General features: G+C 36.4%; 1 protein-coding gene across 1 annotated transcript; it reads right to left on the bottom strand.

Annotated features, from left to right (window-relative positions):
- Positions 1 to 262: 262 nt before the first annotated feature.
- Positions 263 to 17,477, bottom strand: LOC576681 (splicing factor 3A subunit 3). The gene is made up of 15 exons (XM_030995279.1): positions 17,293 to 17,477; positions 15,488 to 15,535; positions 14,935 to 14,987; positions 14,046 to 14,151; positions 12,775 to 12,939; positions 11,574 to 11,656; positions 10,737 to 10,875; positions 9,744 to 9,812; positions 8,861 to 9,045; positions 8,362 to 8,431; positions 6,320 to 6,481; positions 4,312 to 4,422; positions 3,787 to 3,877; positions 2,888 to 2,943; positions 263 to 2,493 (listed from the first exon to the last, which is right to left on the bottom strand). The coding sequence occupies exons 1-15, from the start codon at positions 17,386 to 17,388 to the stop codon at positions 2,416 to 2,418; spliced, it is 1,512 nt and encodes a 503-aa protein (XP_030851139.1). The 5' UTR covers positions 17,389 to 17,477; the 3' UTR covers positions 263 to 2,415.
- Between the last annotated feature and the right edge of the window lie 32 nt (positions 17,478 to 17,509).

The following is a 17,509-nucleotide window of genomic DNA, read 5'->3' as shown; positions in this document are numbered from 1 at the left end:
TTTTGTTTGCCATGTGCTTGTGTAGTCCCATATGCATCATTCTGTGTACAGTGCTTGTAACTCTGCAAAGATTTGGCCAAATTTCTTATCATTTTGATGATTCCAGAACCTTGCAATACACACGAATACTTATTAGATGATCAACCTTTTCTGATAGATTCCACACCGTTTTTTCACAATGCAGTCACATGACCAGAACTCAACTTTATCTTTAAGTTGCTACAGTTACCACAAAGTAGACAAAAAATGCTCACACAAAAGCTTTAGAAATATGTTTGAAGCGCTTTTATTCATTTCATCTTTCATACAGCCAATTGAAGAGTGTGACACAACGACAAACAACATCTTTTGTGACGGTGCAGTTATCTTAAATATAATCAAATACAGTGGAAAAAAAGAAAGAATATTCAATGGAAAAAAAAGTAATAACCATGACAATGATTCACGTAAACAATAAATCTAGAAACTTATGTGCCTGAAATTTTTGTGAATTTTTATGAGTAGTCCAGATTTGTAAAAGCACCATGCCTTGCAAATATTGATTACAATGATGATTTTTTTTTTTTTAGTGATTCGCAGGAGTATCATGCTGCATAGTGGTCATCATTAGACATTTGTAAAGTTTTCAAGTTACTGAAATTTCCGGTAATACAGCTATCCCCAAAAAATATTTGAGTTGGTATGATTAAATCTTGAATCTCGGAACAAAATTATGAGAGACTCAGACACTGGGGGACAATTTAGAATAGAACCAGTAAAACACACATAGGTATATGCATATTACAGCGTTTCTCTATCAAAACATAATGTCATAAACATGCTTTTAATGGCAATTTAACCATTCTTTTGACTGTTTACTTCTCAGGAAGATGTGGAAGGTGTTTAATCACTGAATGTAGAAAAATTAATGACAGAATTGTGTACTCAGTATGAATGTCTTTTACTTACATAGGACAGAATGATGTTTTTAAAAACTATACACAAAGCACTGTACATATATACATTTCAAATACCATTAAAATACAGGGCAATCTTCATCATAGAAACACCAGATTATTCACTGCATAACGAGTCCACTTGTTAACAAGTCTAAGAAGAGGTTGTTTGGTCGCCTTCTCTTAGATTAAAAAGTTGTCTGTCTGCTAAATGATAAAGTCTTATTAATTTTAACACAACGATGTCATTCCCTGCCGTTCAAAGCTTGCCTGCTAAGTCACTTATTTCACTAATAAATTCAAAGTTTAGAAAATGAAATATACATGTACCGCAAAGAGGGAGGTGGGGGGAGGGGGTCTCATATAGTCATATAAACACAGATCTTGATGCTCTGGCAACAATTGCTCAGGACTTTACTTTGTCAATGATTTAGGGTCGAGTTAGGGTTACAATATATGCTTTCAGCAGGGCTCCACATCAAAATTTTGAATTTTTGGGAGTCCAGACATTTGTCCAGGGCACTGGTTAGTGTTGATCCCTGGTTTAGGATTATGGTAAGGGTTAGGTATAGTGTATAGGCCAGGGATGAAGTTGGGAAATCATTTAGAGTATGAAATTGAACACAGAGCGATTATTGCCGAAACTTGCAATGTATGACAATCTTGGTGATTTATGCTAATGAGCTGTCAGCAATGACTTACTCAGATTCTCAACCAAAGTGTAATGCAATATTTATATTAAATACATATGTCCACACAGATTTCATGAGACTGTATAAGAGTGATTTATAGTTTCAATTATTGTTATCATTATAGGTCAACAGGACCCCCTCTTAACATAGGTCTGGCATAGTCAGTTCATATACTCACTTCTTTAAAAAAAAAGGTCATTACAATACATTGTTTCAATCTTATCTGTTTTGTGTGCACTAAATCACTTGAATACAACATTGAAAGGGGGTCCCTTGAGCATGTATGCTCATCACTAATCCAAAGAAAATCCTGATGTACAAATGTGAGAGGCTTACATCAAGAGAAAGCTAAATAAGTAACAACTTTGCTGTTGAAGTCTGATAAGTAATACATACCAATCAGCTCAGGGAAGTACATTTACAGTTAACAAATAAATCATTCATACCCTTACAAAGTTTTGGAATTGTTTAAGTTTGTGTAAAGTTGATTTGTCTCCATTCATGTTTCTTGAGAATGTGACATAGGGTATTAAAACTAAACATCTAAAAGTATTCAACAAAGGCCCTAATTCAACCAGTCCACCTTCCATTCTTGAGTTACGAAAAAACACAAACAAAAAAGACATGAAATTTACAAGAGGTGTGAATAATTTAGTTGTTAACTGCATGTGTTATCTAAAGAACACAATTTATCTGAGGACAACAATTATCAAAAGAGAAAAGTAAATATGTCTTGCTTGAAGATTGACAGTTGGTATCTGGATTCCCAAGATGGCCGCTGTAAAGCTTCAGAGCAATCCCTGCCTCTTGAGATCTTCAAAGGTTTTCTTGTTGACCACATTTCCTATGGTGTCCTCAAATTCCTCCTGTTAATGGATTAGAAAAGAAAAAATAATGACAATAACAATAACAGCATGGAAATCAGAATGAAACTGAACAGAGAGTTAAAATGACAGCAAACTTCAACACATTAGGCTAATGGATGAGTAAAATCATATGAAAATTTCATTGCAAATATTGAGATCAAAGCTTATAAATGATTATAAGAACCTTATAAATGATTATAAATGAATGTATAAAGTTTATGGATGATTTTTGTTTCTAAATAAGGCATATTTTTGGTTAGTTCTCCAGTTTTATGTACAAAATCTGTACATTCTTTTTAACTGTATATATCACTATAATATTTCTTATTTCTTTTTCATAATTTATGGAAAGAAAAATAATCTAAACTTGAACAGACAAGGCATTACAACTTACCTCTGCTTCTGGAAGCCATCTTTCGGATGCCTTGTTATTCTTCAGTTTTTCCCACACTGAGAAATAAATCAAGAAACAGACAAAAATATTAATAAATTACAGGAGGTGGGCACAAAAGTCAAGAAAGATATGGGCCCTGTATGATAAAGAGGGGTAATTGATTTGAATCAATCACAACTCCTTATCATACAGGGCCATGAACAAAATTTCTACAACTGAGAATTGCGATAGAACTTATTAGTAATACATGCACTGGAGAAGGTGAAATTACTGTAAATGTTTTCATGATATATTAGTAGGAAGACTAGAATGTTTTAATTTAGTCACACTTCAAAATACAATGGTGAAACATATTTCCTAATTGTAATTACTGTCACAGAATCCTGTAAAGATTTCTGGAGTGAAGGTAACATAATACACCACAAAGTGCCCTATAAAGAGTTTATCTACATCATTGATTGAGAGTCACAATTCAATTCAATTCAATTCAGTTTGTATTTAATTCCAATAAAATATACAAAACAGAATACAATCATGACAGAATAAGAGTATAAATCCATCAAGACTACAAAATTAGTTAAAATGATACAAAAATAAAGCGATACATCAGATAACAACATAAGAGCATTATTGGAATTGGGTGGCCATACCAAAAACCATGAGGATTTGTCGAGACGACAACCCTTAATAAAAATTTTAAAAAGTTGAGTTGAACATTCAATATAATCTAGAAAATTTAAAAGATAATAGAGTACTATAAAGAATAAATAATTAAGAATATATGACATATTTTATTTTGTTTTAATAAATACATATTACCGCACAAGGGCATTTGATCTGTGTAAAAATGTATGATTTAATACCCTTCTGTCTCTATAAGGCAGAGAGTGTGTACTTACATGCTAGTGCATCTTCAATATGAGTGACATTGGCGAAGTGAGCTGTGTTGGGAATACCAAGGCACCTCATACCATGGGCGTGGCGCCACTCCTGAAGAAAAAGGGAGGGTGGAAGGGTGAAAGATCAAATCATAACTTAAACATCAATTTAAGAAATGAAAGGATTCAAATGCTTTTGTTTAATCAATAAAATGATGCATAAATGATGCGAAAAAACTGACAAAAAGACCCTGATTGCATGTCTTTTATCTTATGCACCTCTCTCTCATGTAGTCCTTCCATCATCCTCATCATCATCATTATCCACCCTTATTATCTTTATCATCATCCTAACAATCATCACCATCATTATCCTCACCACCATCATCATCCTCTTCCTCTTCCTCATCATAATCACCATCCTCGTCATACATAAACAAATAGTTTCAACTCCTTTGCGTTCTCCATCCTCACTCTCATCTGTCATCATTGAAATCTTATCATTACCATCACCATAGCAACATCACTATAGATACATGAACTTACTGCAAAATGTCTCTGGAATGCTTTGGGTCCTCTGTACGTTTGGTTACCACAAATCTCGCAGCTGTACGATATATTGAGGCCATGGAGTTTGTATAACCAATAAGGAATAGGCTGCAAAGACAATCACAAAATAAAACATAAGTAACTATAAAATGATGTAATTCAAATGTCTTGTCATATACAGGTGTAGATACTCTATACTTTACTTGAGTTACAGGTTCTGGGATTTTTTTTTTATTAGAGAATACTACAAACACCCATCTAGAAAGCAACTATACCGGTAGTTGAATACCAGTATGTGAAGTAGCTCCTTTTTTTTTCCTCCTTTATGCTTTATCGTGAAGCTTCCAATATATATTTCTTCTTTGGTTTTATAATTTCCTGTCAAAACTTTGCATAGCTGGGACTGGAAGGAGATATAGTTTTCTGGTAGTTTTCTAGATAATGCCTCAAATCATATGCTAACTGTCATTTCCACAATTACTCTCCATGACTCATGCATGTTCAAACCTATTACAAACCATTCAAATACTGGATTTAGAAATGCAACACTTTAAAATGGAGAGGGACTCTTAAACCATGAATATAACAGATGATCTTTCAGTGTCATGTGTTGAACTCTTAGAACAATTTGAATATAAGAACCTGCACATTTAAGCTTTGCAAAAGAGTATTAATACTCTCACAATAGAGTGGGATAAGGCTGACCCATTATAAACAGAGATACAATGAGGGGTTTAAGTCTATAGGAAGCACATATCTATTCAATCTCTGCTTTTTATTGTCCAACTAAGCACTCCCCAGGAAGTGGGAAACGAATCAGTAAAGCTCAAGTGATTAAATTCTATCATCATCTCCCCACACAAACAAGGTCAAAGTCTGAAATGACAACTTCTTCTCATAAAGGTCCAGGGCAAAATATTGAGGGTCCATGTTCAGCAGAAACATTCAGCTAGTACCCAAAGTAAAGGGGTCTATGTGTTCCACTCCCAAATTTAATTTTGTGGGTGTTGTTGTTGTATGTGTTGTTGTTATTATCATCATTGTTATAAATATTTTGCATATGTTTACACCACCTCCTAGGGGCAGGTTCTTCAGGTTGCATATAAAATTCTCCATCATTGCTATGGTCACTATTTGAGAAGCGAGAAAGGGCCAGATTGGCATTACCTCATATCATATTACGGAGAATTAATGCCCTTCTAGCTATCAGCAAGAGACTTATGACAAAATCAAAACCCAAAAATTAATAATAATAATAATAATAATAATAATAATGATAATAATATTCAGCTTTTCTATAGCTTTTCTATAGCTTTTCTATAGCTTAATACATCAACGATGTGTCTAGGGTGCATTATGATTACAGATATATTATTACCTGGTCATCGGATTCAGGCTTACCCGCACACAATGTATGCACATTCTCCACTCTCTGGAGAAAATTCCAGCCAGGTGTCATTTTCAAAAACGCACATTTGCTCATCAAACCACATTTACTTTCGCATCCTACCGGGTACCCAATTATCACCTGGGTGGAGAGCGGCAAATGTAGATTAACATCTTGCCAAAGGAGATAGACCTATCCACTAGACCACAACATCCTTCACGTACCTTTCCATCCCATCCAAGGGGCAGGTTCTTAGGGTTGTAGATGACCTCCTCCTCATCATCGCTATCCCTTTTTTAAAAGTGAGAAAGCTAGATGGGCATTACTTCAAATCATTTTGAAGAGCATTAATACCCTTCTACTCCTAGCTATCAGCAGGAGACTTATGAAAAATTCAAAAAATAAACGTTAAAGCGGAACTGCACTACTTGTAGCTACTTGCGCCCTCTATATAGCAAACAATGCCTAAGCGGTAGCCGTTGGTCCTCTATGATCCCCTTTTTCTTATGTTAAGTGAGAACTGAATTGATGAGATAACCACCTGTCAGTGACCATGCAGGGAGGTCTAATCCCTCCAGGCCAAACTAGTGCAGGCAGGCTTTAAAATCTTTCACGTACCTTTCCATCCCATCCAAGGGGCAGGTTCTTAGGGTTGTAGATGACCTCTTCCTCATCATCGCTATCACTGTCTGAGAAGTGTTCCTCGTCCTCATCCTCCCTCTCTGTTCCCGTCCTTGCTTGCTTCCTCTGGACGTTCTCTCTCGTTGCTTGGCGTTGCTCCTACAGTCGGAATAAAGATAGCACTGATAAATGGTCTGTTTTCATGTTTCTGGCAGCTCAATACAATGTAATGGCCCTATGTGCTTCCAATGATCTTCCTACACCTGGGTCAAGTGTGGCAAATGTAGATTAATGTCTTTCCAAATAACGTTAGTGAGATGGCAGGAATTCAAACCCTGTACCTAGTGATCTATATTCTGCCTGGTGACATATAAACCTTTCAAGGCTCCGACTTGCAGGCCCAGGTTTAAAACCAGCTGGCTGACCATACATTCACATTCTTACTGTCCGAACCTTGCGAGTCTTCTCATTCTATTGTATCCCAAGTTGGCCACTCAATATTCAAATTTGCATTTTCTTTTTTCTTTTTTAAATCTTTTTATATCAAATTTGAAATCCAACTACCACATACATGTAAGTCTGTGAATATTGATGTGCATCCCCTCTTTCTCTTTTCTTTTTCCCCTTTTACCAATATTTTGTTCCTCCAAATTTGTATTATTATGTATCCTTTGAGGGTAGTCATACTATCAAGCTTTGCTTATTTTGTCAACCCTCCTGTTTGATGTTTTAGATTAGTTACTGTCAGCCTTACTTTATTCTACATATATCCTTTCTCATGTGTAAATTTTCAATATTTGTTTGTTATATATTTGTAAAAATGCAAAAGAAAAAGAAAATCAAACAAAAATAAATAAATCAAATCAAAATATCAAATCAATACTCACTAGACCGTAACATTTCTAAAACTTGGCACAACATTACAAACTCATCATGGCCCTTAATTTTCTTAATCACATCTGCATACTAAAAGGGCACATTGGGATGCATGAAGATGAAGGGAAATTGTTCTATGAAACATGCTCCAGTATCAGCTGCCCCACAGTCAATTTTGTTCTCTAATATAACACCCAACTTTAATACACCTAATCCTAACCCATACCTGCCAACCTGAGACAAGAGAAATTAGGAGTAAATTTTTCTGGATGGACTACGAGGTCGCGAACCACCGAAGGATTGGGGTAGTAGCCCGTAGATTGGGGGGGGGGGGGGGGGGGGGGGGGGTACACAGGACTTTAGGGTCTATTTTTTTTTCTCTCCATTTTAATGGTGCAAATGGGCCTTTTCCTTCAACCTTTTCGCCCCACACATAAACAATTTTTGAAATGTGAACACTCACAAAACTACATGTTTCACTACCCACCTCAGTTAGGAGCCCTATTTTGCAAAGGTATATAGTAGTAGTAATCCAAAATAAATCTGAGGAAGTCTGGTAAATAACAAGCTTCCACGATCGCAGTCATCGCACAAGCATTGAAGAAAACACGCCAATGTATACAGTGTTTATGCACGGCGTATCAACTGCACATGTAATATAAATACACGTGGGCTATACGCAGGTATGAATAAACATCCCCAAATTGCTGATGTGAGATGCTTGTAGGATACTTTACAGGACAGAATGGACATTTTGCCATTGAAAATGGCGGACGCACCCACAAAATATTAATTTAAAAAAAATTATTAAAAAAAAAAAAAAAAAAAAAAAAAAAAAAAAAAAATCAAAAAAAAATCGGAGTTTTGAGGCATGCACTCGGAATTCGGAGTTGCTATGAAAAATGCGGAGAAACTCCGCCTAAATCGGGGTGGTTGGCAGGTATGCTAACCCAATCAATCAAACTCACTTAAAACCCAACTGTAACCATAAACCTGGAGACAATTTTGGGTCATCAAAAATGTAAGACAAATATACTGAAAGCTTAATGTACAGTGTTGTATAAAGATAATAACACACTGTGTGCACATGTTGAGATTCAACTTTATCAAAGAAACCCATTCAAACTCAAAGACTGAATATGATATGTTATTGCTCTACTCACCCCAAGAAGTTCAAAGAAGTAGTAGACCTGAGCTTCCAAGAATGCTGTATCTCTCTGCTTTTCTGCATCCCTGACAAACAAAAAATACATTGTTAATGGTGTTCATACTAAGAATGCTTATAGCACTCAAAAGTCCTATTTGAGACAATACGTACAAAAGTTTAAAACTGGCTCCTTCAATCTAGGGCCCATTACTATAAATATTGAAAAAACTGCGGTGACTAAATACTTTTGCTATTGTTATTGAATTGTAACTGTACAGTAAAATCCCTTGTGTTCACAATTACAAAAAAAAGAAATCTGAAATAAAAGTTAGTGTGCCAAGATCAACAGCACCTAAAGACTATGTAACCCCTGGTTCCTAAATTCATATCATCGCCAGATACAGTGAATATTATCTCCAGTTACAGTGAAAGGAAAAATGTCTCTGAATTCCTTTTAACATATGCATCAAAGAGAATCTATTGACACCCAAGAATTACAATATGAAGGCACTTACTTCTTGCCAGCTTTGGTTGTCTTGCCCGGTTTACTCTTAGCAAACAGGGCCTGGTCTAGCTCGTCCAGCTGGACTCCCTTGGTGCTGAAGAGGCGCTGGGCCCGCTGCTCCAGGGTCCCACCGCACTTGAGCCCGAGCGCCATCAGGGCTGACTTGAGACGATCCAGACCAAGAGACGCCAACTCCTATAGATTATGAAGTAAAGATTAAAGATCAGGTTTATTCCACTTAACTCTTAAGCTGCCACCCATACAATGCACCCAGTGCCACAGTGCTAATCCCTATTATGCCAGCCACAAATCTCCTGCGTGCCAAGTTAATTTTAAGGTTTGTTCAAGCGTGTGTTATTTAAATCTTTACAAAAAACAAATCACTAAATTACTCGAGAAAATCCAATCTGACTGTTGTATACAAAGACGCGTAATCCAAAGCCGATAATCTGATGCACGCGATGGTACTTTCAAAAGCGCTGCAAAAGCACTTAGCACGGTGCCATAGGCATGAACAATGACTGTTATTACATTTGCGCCCTTGCGTGCACAAAGCAGAGTAGCGGTGGCTCGCTAGCATGAACGTGGCATTCAATAGATAGCGCGCTCGCGTGCACAGAGCACTATAACAATAGCGCGCTAGCAGTCTCATGGCAGGATATGAGTTAACAATAAAGATGATAACAGCAATATTGCATGTTGTAAAAGCTGCAAGTAACTGATGTCCTACAGCATGCATACTCACTTATTTGTGTGTTATATGATACAAAATTAGGAAATGCAGTACACTGATAAAAGTATGCTTTAAAATCATGGTTTACCGCAGCACATGTGAACAAGTCTCAAGAGGCGAAACTGAACTGCTGAATGGCTAGCATAGCATGAATACTGACCTCTGGTGACGAGAATGCAGACAGGTCAAGATGAGCTCCAGCATGGGTCATGGCACTGGCTGCTTCTTTCTGTACAAGAGAAAGGAAAACATAGCAAACATAGAAAAAAAGAATAATTGTTTCAACCTTTTTTAAATATCTGTTACCAATCTTTGTTTAAGTTGAATCATACAAATTGATTTTGGATAAGTATAAGAACATTTTTAATACTCAATTTTGAAAAAGTCTTTGGGGGTAAATTTCACTGTTTTCTTAATAAATTACAATAACCACTCTCTGCTTCTTTGCATAAAAAAGTTTTACTCTTGGATGATATATACTATGAGATCAATATTTCCTTACATCAACCTAGCAAGATCCATCTTTCGAGTCAAGGCTAGAAATTGTCTAAATCATTCAATAGTGAGTTAAGTTGAAATTGACTGAGACTTGCGGTTATTCAAAACATTAAAGGTAAAGACTAGTATTGGAAACACCACAACTTCAAAAATGAAATGGAAGCTCTTATATACCAATCATGTGAAAGAATATGTTTTGACTAATACATGATGATAAAAACTTTGCCGGGAAACCGCCTACTAATTGATATATTTGGTAAATTAGTTTATCTATTGGTGTGTGAGAGATAAACGCATGTGTCGCGCACATGTGCGTAGTCCCATATACATCTTTCTGTGTACAGTACTTGTAACTTTACAAAGACTGGGCCAAATTTCTTATCATTTTGATGATTCCAGAACCTTGCAGTACACACCAATACTTATATACTAGATGATGAACCTTTTCTGATCGATTCCACAACGTTTCTTTCACAACGCACTCGCACGACCATAATGGTTCTTTACCTTTAAAGCTTATGGCATCCTCTAAGCTTAAACAGGCTTAAATTCAAAATAACCCCATTATGCATCAAGACAATGCATTAGGGTTAGGGTCAGGGTTACTTGTGTGGTGGGGTATTCTGCACGTATACCAAATCACGGGATGACTCACCGGCCAGCCGGGGAAAGTCCCTGCTTCCCATTGAATCTCAAATTCTTTCTTGACCTTCTCTAGTTCCTCTGCAAAGTCCAGGATGGGCTTGACCCTAGAGGCATAGTCCTGGAGATAGACTAGAATCAGATCCAGGTACCTGGGGCAAAGATATAGGGTAAAAGATATGCTTGTAATGAGTAGTCCTTGACAAACCTGTGGACTTTAGGGAAATAATGGCCTCTTCCAACAGAAGGTACAGAGATAGAGTGAAAGAGAGAGATAGAGATAGAAAGAGGAAGATAGTGAGAGAGACAGACAGAGATAGAAAGAGAAAGGAAGATAGTGAGAGAGAGAGAATGAGAGAAAGAGTGAGAAAGAGAGAGAGAGAGAGAGAGAGAGAATGAGAGAGAGAGAGAGGGGGGGGGGGGGTGGGTGGAGGGAGGCAAAGGCAGATATGTATAGGTAGACACACTGGCAGACTTGACTTTTCTTACATCATAAATCACTGACCAAACTGCCAGTTTGAAATTCACATAGACTTAGTGATTTCATATTCAAAAACTTATTATTCGTCCGATTCATTTCAAACTTTCGCCATTCTGTTTATTTATCTTTTTTTCTGCTTTCATAAAAATCAACTGAATACAAGGGTTGGCTTGCCTTCAATATTGGTTTTATAATTGCTCTGAAATTTTGTATTCACTGTTAATTGATTTGATGCAACTTGTATTTGCAAATTCTGTTTCCTTTACTTATGCACTATTTCCCTTCCAAACCGCTTAAAGGCATTATGCAATTTGCGGTATAGAAATATCTTATTATTATTTATTACTAAGTGAATTAAATAAGACTCACCTCCTGTATTCTGCATTCTTCTTATCCTTGTTTATCTCAAAGAGACGATCAGCAATGGACAGGTATGTCACATAGTCCACTTTCTGTTGTATTAAAGGAAGAACACAAGAATAAAAAACAGCAAAATAAATGATTGTATTTCACATATTACCTTGGATATCTCAAAGAGACGATCAGCAATAGACAAGTACATGTATGTCACATAGTCTGCTTTCTGTTGTATTAAAGGAAGAACACGAGAATGAAATACAGCAAAATAAATGATTGTGTTTCACATATTTCCTAAGGATTACCTAATTCATCTGTTAGTATTCAGCTCAAGATGGCTGCTATTCAAATAAAGTAAACTTAACTTTCCCCAAGAATAAAATACAGCAAAATGAATTATTGTATTTCACATATTACCTAAATATTACCTTAATAATCTGTTAGTATTGAGCGCCAGGAAGGCTGCTATTCATATAAAGTAAAATTAATTTTCCTAAAGTACTCATGTGAAGAGTGTGAATGCATCCTGCCAATGACATTTCTTTTCAATACTGTCATTAATGATATCCATAGCTGTTTATTATCATGGATACTGGTTGGTTTTAGTCAATTAGCCTGAATAATCATAGGGAAGTTGGAGGCATCTATGTCCCAAATAACATGAAACCTTAAACAGTCCAAAGCACAGAGGTGACAGGCCCATAATAAGCCAAAGCCTGATAACTGGTATCCCTCCAAGAACACAATGATATTAGTATTCTTTCTTTGTTTGTTTGATATTTGCCTATGTTTTTTTATAAATCAAAGACAGCTGCCAACAGATACAGCCTGCACCACTGCAACAAATAAAGGGATGGTAAAAAAGTGTGGCAATTGAGAAATACAAATAAAATTTGTCTGTGCACCAGGATATACATCTACATGTATGTAGAGTGGTACATTGTAATTGCTTGGTGTGGAATAAGTTACCTTTCTCTATTCAGACGGCCGACTCTCTTTCTACTTTTAAAACTGGGCTTAAAACTCACATGATGCTTAATGCGTATTGTTAAATTTAAATTTCAAGACTTCTTTTTATACAATGCATGCAAAACGAATAATCACACTGTGCCACGTTGTATGTACCATGGCACCATGAAGTTGTGTGATCTAATGTATGTTAACATTTGATAAATATTGTTATTATTATTATTAGTTTTGTTGAATGTCTCACCTCTGTACCCTTGAGGTTGATATACTTGTCGTAGCACTCGTGAAGGTCCATGTACTTGCCGTATCCTTCTTCATCTTTGAAAGGAACCAAAGACTGATTCTCCTCGGCGGGGTTCTCTCTATCTTCCCTCAGCTGCTCAAACTCAATGGACATAGGCACTGAGATCTATACAGAAACACAAGGTGAAGTAATAATATATTAGTGGGAAGAATAACTTATTCTATCAGTGTATTGTCTTAAATATGTTGGAATTGATTATTTCTTATTATATAAAAAGAACCAATGACTGGATGTCTTCAAAGGGTTCTCTCTCATTATCTCTTTCTGCAGTTGCTCAAACTCAATGGACATAGGCACTGACATCTATATACAAGTAGAAGGTGATGTAGTATTGGTGAGAATGATGATTGCTATCATCACTGTCTTTACAATTTCATAATTATGAAAAAAAAAGCGACGACTGAATCTCTCTCAGGGTCCTCTCTCATTATCTCTTCCTGCAGTTGCTCAAACTTAATAGACATGGGCACTGACATCTAAACATAACATAAGGGGACGTAAAAGTGTATAAAACATTTTTTACGGTTACTGGAGCTCCTTCAAAAATTTCATTGCATTGATTTCCGTGTGCATTTTGTTATGAACATGTTATTGTATCAGCCAACTGAATATAAAACATGACTCCAAAATAAGCCCTAACCCTGAAGTAACTTTGATGAAATAAAGCCCAGAGTAAATTAAATGACAGATCACACACTCCCCCTAAATCTTACTGTCTTCCTCTTCTCTCTCTTTCCCTCTCCCCCTCTTTATATCTTCTCCAGACCCTTCTTTCTTATCATCTTGTATCTTACCTACATATATCTTTTATTGATTAAAATATCTGGTTTCCTGGCTTTAGTTTAGTTGACTGTAGAGCCTACTTTGATATGGTGCTTTTATTTCTTTTGTCATGCACATATACCTTGCAATATCTACCTTTGTTTTACATCAAATTATGTTGAATGAGACTTTTGTGCATATTACGGAGCAGCTAAACAATGATTTCATGCCCCATGTATGTTCACATTTGGGGGCGTTTCACAAAACTTGTCATCAGTGACAAATGACAGTTTTTGTTATAAGCTACTGAAATCCTTGCTTCTGATTGGTTATCAACAGATTTGTCACTGATTTTTGTCATTTGTCATTGAAAAAAGGCTTTGTGAAACGGGTCCCTGGTGCATAAACAATACACTCTTATTATGAATGTACTAGCCACACTCGCTCACCTCATTAGGATGTCTCCTGTGGAAATCTTTGATGACCTTTAACCTTGTATAGAACTCAGCAAACTCATTAGGACCAGATAGAGCCTGGATCTCCTCCTTACGTAGCCTGAGTGAGAGACAAGAACATTATGAGCGCTGATGCTTGAAAGGTACTATTAAAGTGTACCAATCACCTACTGTATAATAATAAATTGTGTACAGCTAGAATGTATGAAATCAACCTCAAAAACCTTAGTTGGTATTCTATCATCTATGGGCCAATGGATAATAAGAATGGAGAAAATAAAGAATAATATAAAACTCTGTGCATGGATCCAAGTAATTCAGAAAATGATTGGAATTAGGATATTAACTCTCACACAATCAAATTACTCTTGCAATATGTCTTGAAGATTGCTCAGCGCACGTAAATATTTATCTGTCTAGCAAATATGCAGATTGTAAATGTATATCAACATGTGACTGCATTAATATCAACCTCGCTGTAGTTGAGCTGCCTAAATTATACGACGATGAATGTAAAAGCATCAATGGCATTCTCCCTTGAAGAACACATTTCCAAACTTGGGTCAAGAGAGATGAACATCTATCTATAAATAAAACCAAGCAGATAATCATATCCACAGACATTACATCCCTATACACCAATTCAGAGAACTGAACATGGAAGTGTCAGCCACCATTACAAGGCCCCATCAAGTACACTAAATAATACTTAAAATATTCTCACTTTAGTTCAGGGATAGCCCTGTACCTGTCTGTTTACATGTACATTTAACCATCTCATGTTATTCTCTTGGATGACCCCCAGCCATAGTGGACAAAGCAGTGCTCCCAAATGTGTTTAAAATATTGCTTGAATTGTGCTCAGCTCTATAAAAATACTTACCCATCTCTATCTTCATAGAGCTCTTTTAACGTGTTGGTCCCATCTACATAGCGCTGCAATGAGAAGTTGGAAGATGACAAAAAATAAAATTAAACACTTGTTGAGAGAGAGAGAGAGAGAGAGAGAGAGACAGACAGAGTGAAGTGGAAAGAATATGGGTGCAATGCACAGTCTAGCTCGGGGAAGCTCCAAAAGAGTTCTCAAAAATAGAACCTTGCCAAAAAAGCAGCAGAGACATGAATAATCAAATATAACTCTTTAATCTTTATTAATGTCAAAGTCATGAAAAGGCACTTAATATCAACGAACATAAACTCCAAATGACAAAATAATCCCAGCTGTGCATGTTTTTAAAATAGCCCAAAACTTTTTTAATAAATCAGCCCTTTTTGTTTGTTCCGATCATGATACCGATAGCTCTAACTTACAGGGTTACTATATCTTTTTAAAATGTGATGCTCCTCATAAATTGTTACGCGTAGATGCTTACTGCTCTTAATGAAAAAGGTAGACTGATTACTGGGTAGACACTAGAATACATGTGTGAACTTACATCAAGAAGTTGCTTTGCACGGTAGTCTGAATTTATCTGCTCACGGTTCTGCAAAAGATGTGAATGGATTAACATTAAAAGCATGTCAAAATAAAATACAATATAATAAAGCGAGAGGTCATTATTTTTGAACAACCGACTTTCAGGAACAATGGAAAATCCAAGCTTAGCATTAAACTACTCTAAAATATAACAGAAAAATCTGGGAAGAAGAATTGCGAAAGTTGAACAAAATCAGACCGAACAAAATAGGAATAAGGTTATGAAGTTTTTTCACTATACGAATGGGAGCTTCAAATTTGCTGAATCAGTAATATCACTGTGACGTAATGCCTGAAGACTTTCTAATTTGTTCCAACACACAAAATGACTGAAATGTCACTTACTAAAAAAAAAGGATGACTTAGCAGGGTATTGTCTCTTTGGATGACCTAGATCAATATGCCATCCATAATATATTTTTAGTAATGCCCCAAGGGAGAAAGCACAGAAAAACAGAACTTAATAATATTTTTGTGCAAAACAAATTGTCAAGACTTGTCTTTGTCTACGACTCTGTGTCACAATCAACTGACCGAATTGCCAATTTGAGATTTGCATAGCTTAAGTGATTGCAAGGAATTCTTACTTTACATCATTAAACTATTGTAAAAAGTGTCGCTAAACTCAGCAAACTACATGCACATGTCTATGAGATGTAAACAAAAATAATTTGCTTTTGTTGTATTATGTATGTACAGTTAGGGTAACACTGGAACTACTTATCCCTCGGGCAGCATTTCTCAAAAGTGGCAAATCTCGGAGCTACAATGGAAACAATGTTTAAATCGCTGTTTTTTCATCAAGATATTTTTAGAGTTCCGAGATGACACCTTTTGGGGCATAGGGAGAAAAAGTTGATCTTTCACATATGACACCTCATTTGTTTTGTATCGCCTTCAGAATCACAAAGAATAAAGGTTTGAATCTCAATTTGTAGATTTAAAAATTGACCAATTTTGCATGAGCGCGCAATTTCTATGGGAAAGGTTTTAGCACACAAAGCAGAGTGTGTGATCACACACCCTACATTTAATTTGTAGTAAAGCTTGCCTTTATCCTGTTTATTACATTTTTTTCTCTGAACGTCACAAGATCCACTCCTGCAACAAAAAATTGTGTTTAGGGTCTAGAGTCTATAATGTTAAAAGAGGACAAACTAATCATGAAGATTAAATATCAGTTGGGGGCGTTGGTACGAGAATTAGGATCGTCCATATAAACGAGGATCGTCTTCGTAAACGCGGACAGATGCGTCCCCAAAAATAAAGATCGTCCGCATTTTCGCAGACGTTTCATATTTCCGATCCCCGAATTGGTAGTGACTTTGTACAGAGACCATCACGTTATGAGCGATAAATCTTCGGGAAGACGGACAGACCATAAAACTACAAGTAGACGGTGAACTGGGGTTATTTTATTACGCAAAATCCGTTTTTCGCATCACCAGCATTGCAGCACGTGGTTCAGGAACCCGAAACCCGCAGAGTACCGATGAAAAAATATGTTGTCAAAAAAAAACGATGATCCTTATTTTCTAGGACGCAATGTGTCCCCGTTTATAAGGATATCCTCAGTTTGGCGGACGATCCTCATTCTCGGACCAGCGCCCCTACTGTGTATAGATTCTAGACCACGTAGTCGTAGACTGATCGCAGCGTCCGCCGCACGTACGGTTAGGTTTTCACTACTTTACAACTACATGATTTACATCACGTGGGACCGTTGTAACAAACTCTTTAGTAATTTTCATATTCGTTACTTACAGTTGTCTTTTTATGAAGCGTTTCTTTTGCCAATGCATCAACTACTCTTTCCCTTTCCTCATGTATCCTTCTCTGTTGTTCTAAAATGGTTTCCATGGCTCCTTGATATTGCAACTACCGGGGAAATTGTTGTCGATTTCCACACGTTGAGCAAGCCAATTGATTGAAGTTATCGACAAATTGTATTTAAAAAAATAGAAGCGCGGAAGTTTTTGTG

The sequence above is a fragment of the Strongylocentrotus purpuratus genome, unplaced genomic scaffold, assembly GCF_000002235.5.
Source record: "Strongylocentrotus purpuratus isolate Spur 01 unplaced genomic scaffold, Spur_5.0 spur5_scaffold_21, whole genome shotgun sequence".
Taxonomy (NCBI): domain Eukaryota; kingdom Metazoa; phylum Echinodermata; class Echinoidea; order Camarodonta; family Strongylocentrotidae; genus Strongylocentrotus; species Strongylocentrotus purpuratus.
Note: the sequence above shows the minus strand (reverse complement) of the source record. Positions and strands in the feature narration are given on the sequence as shown.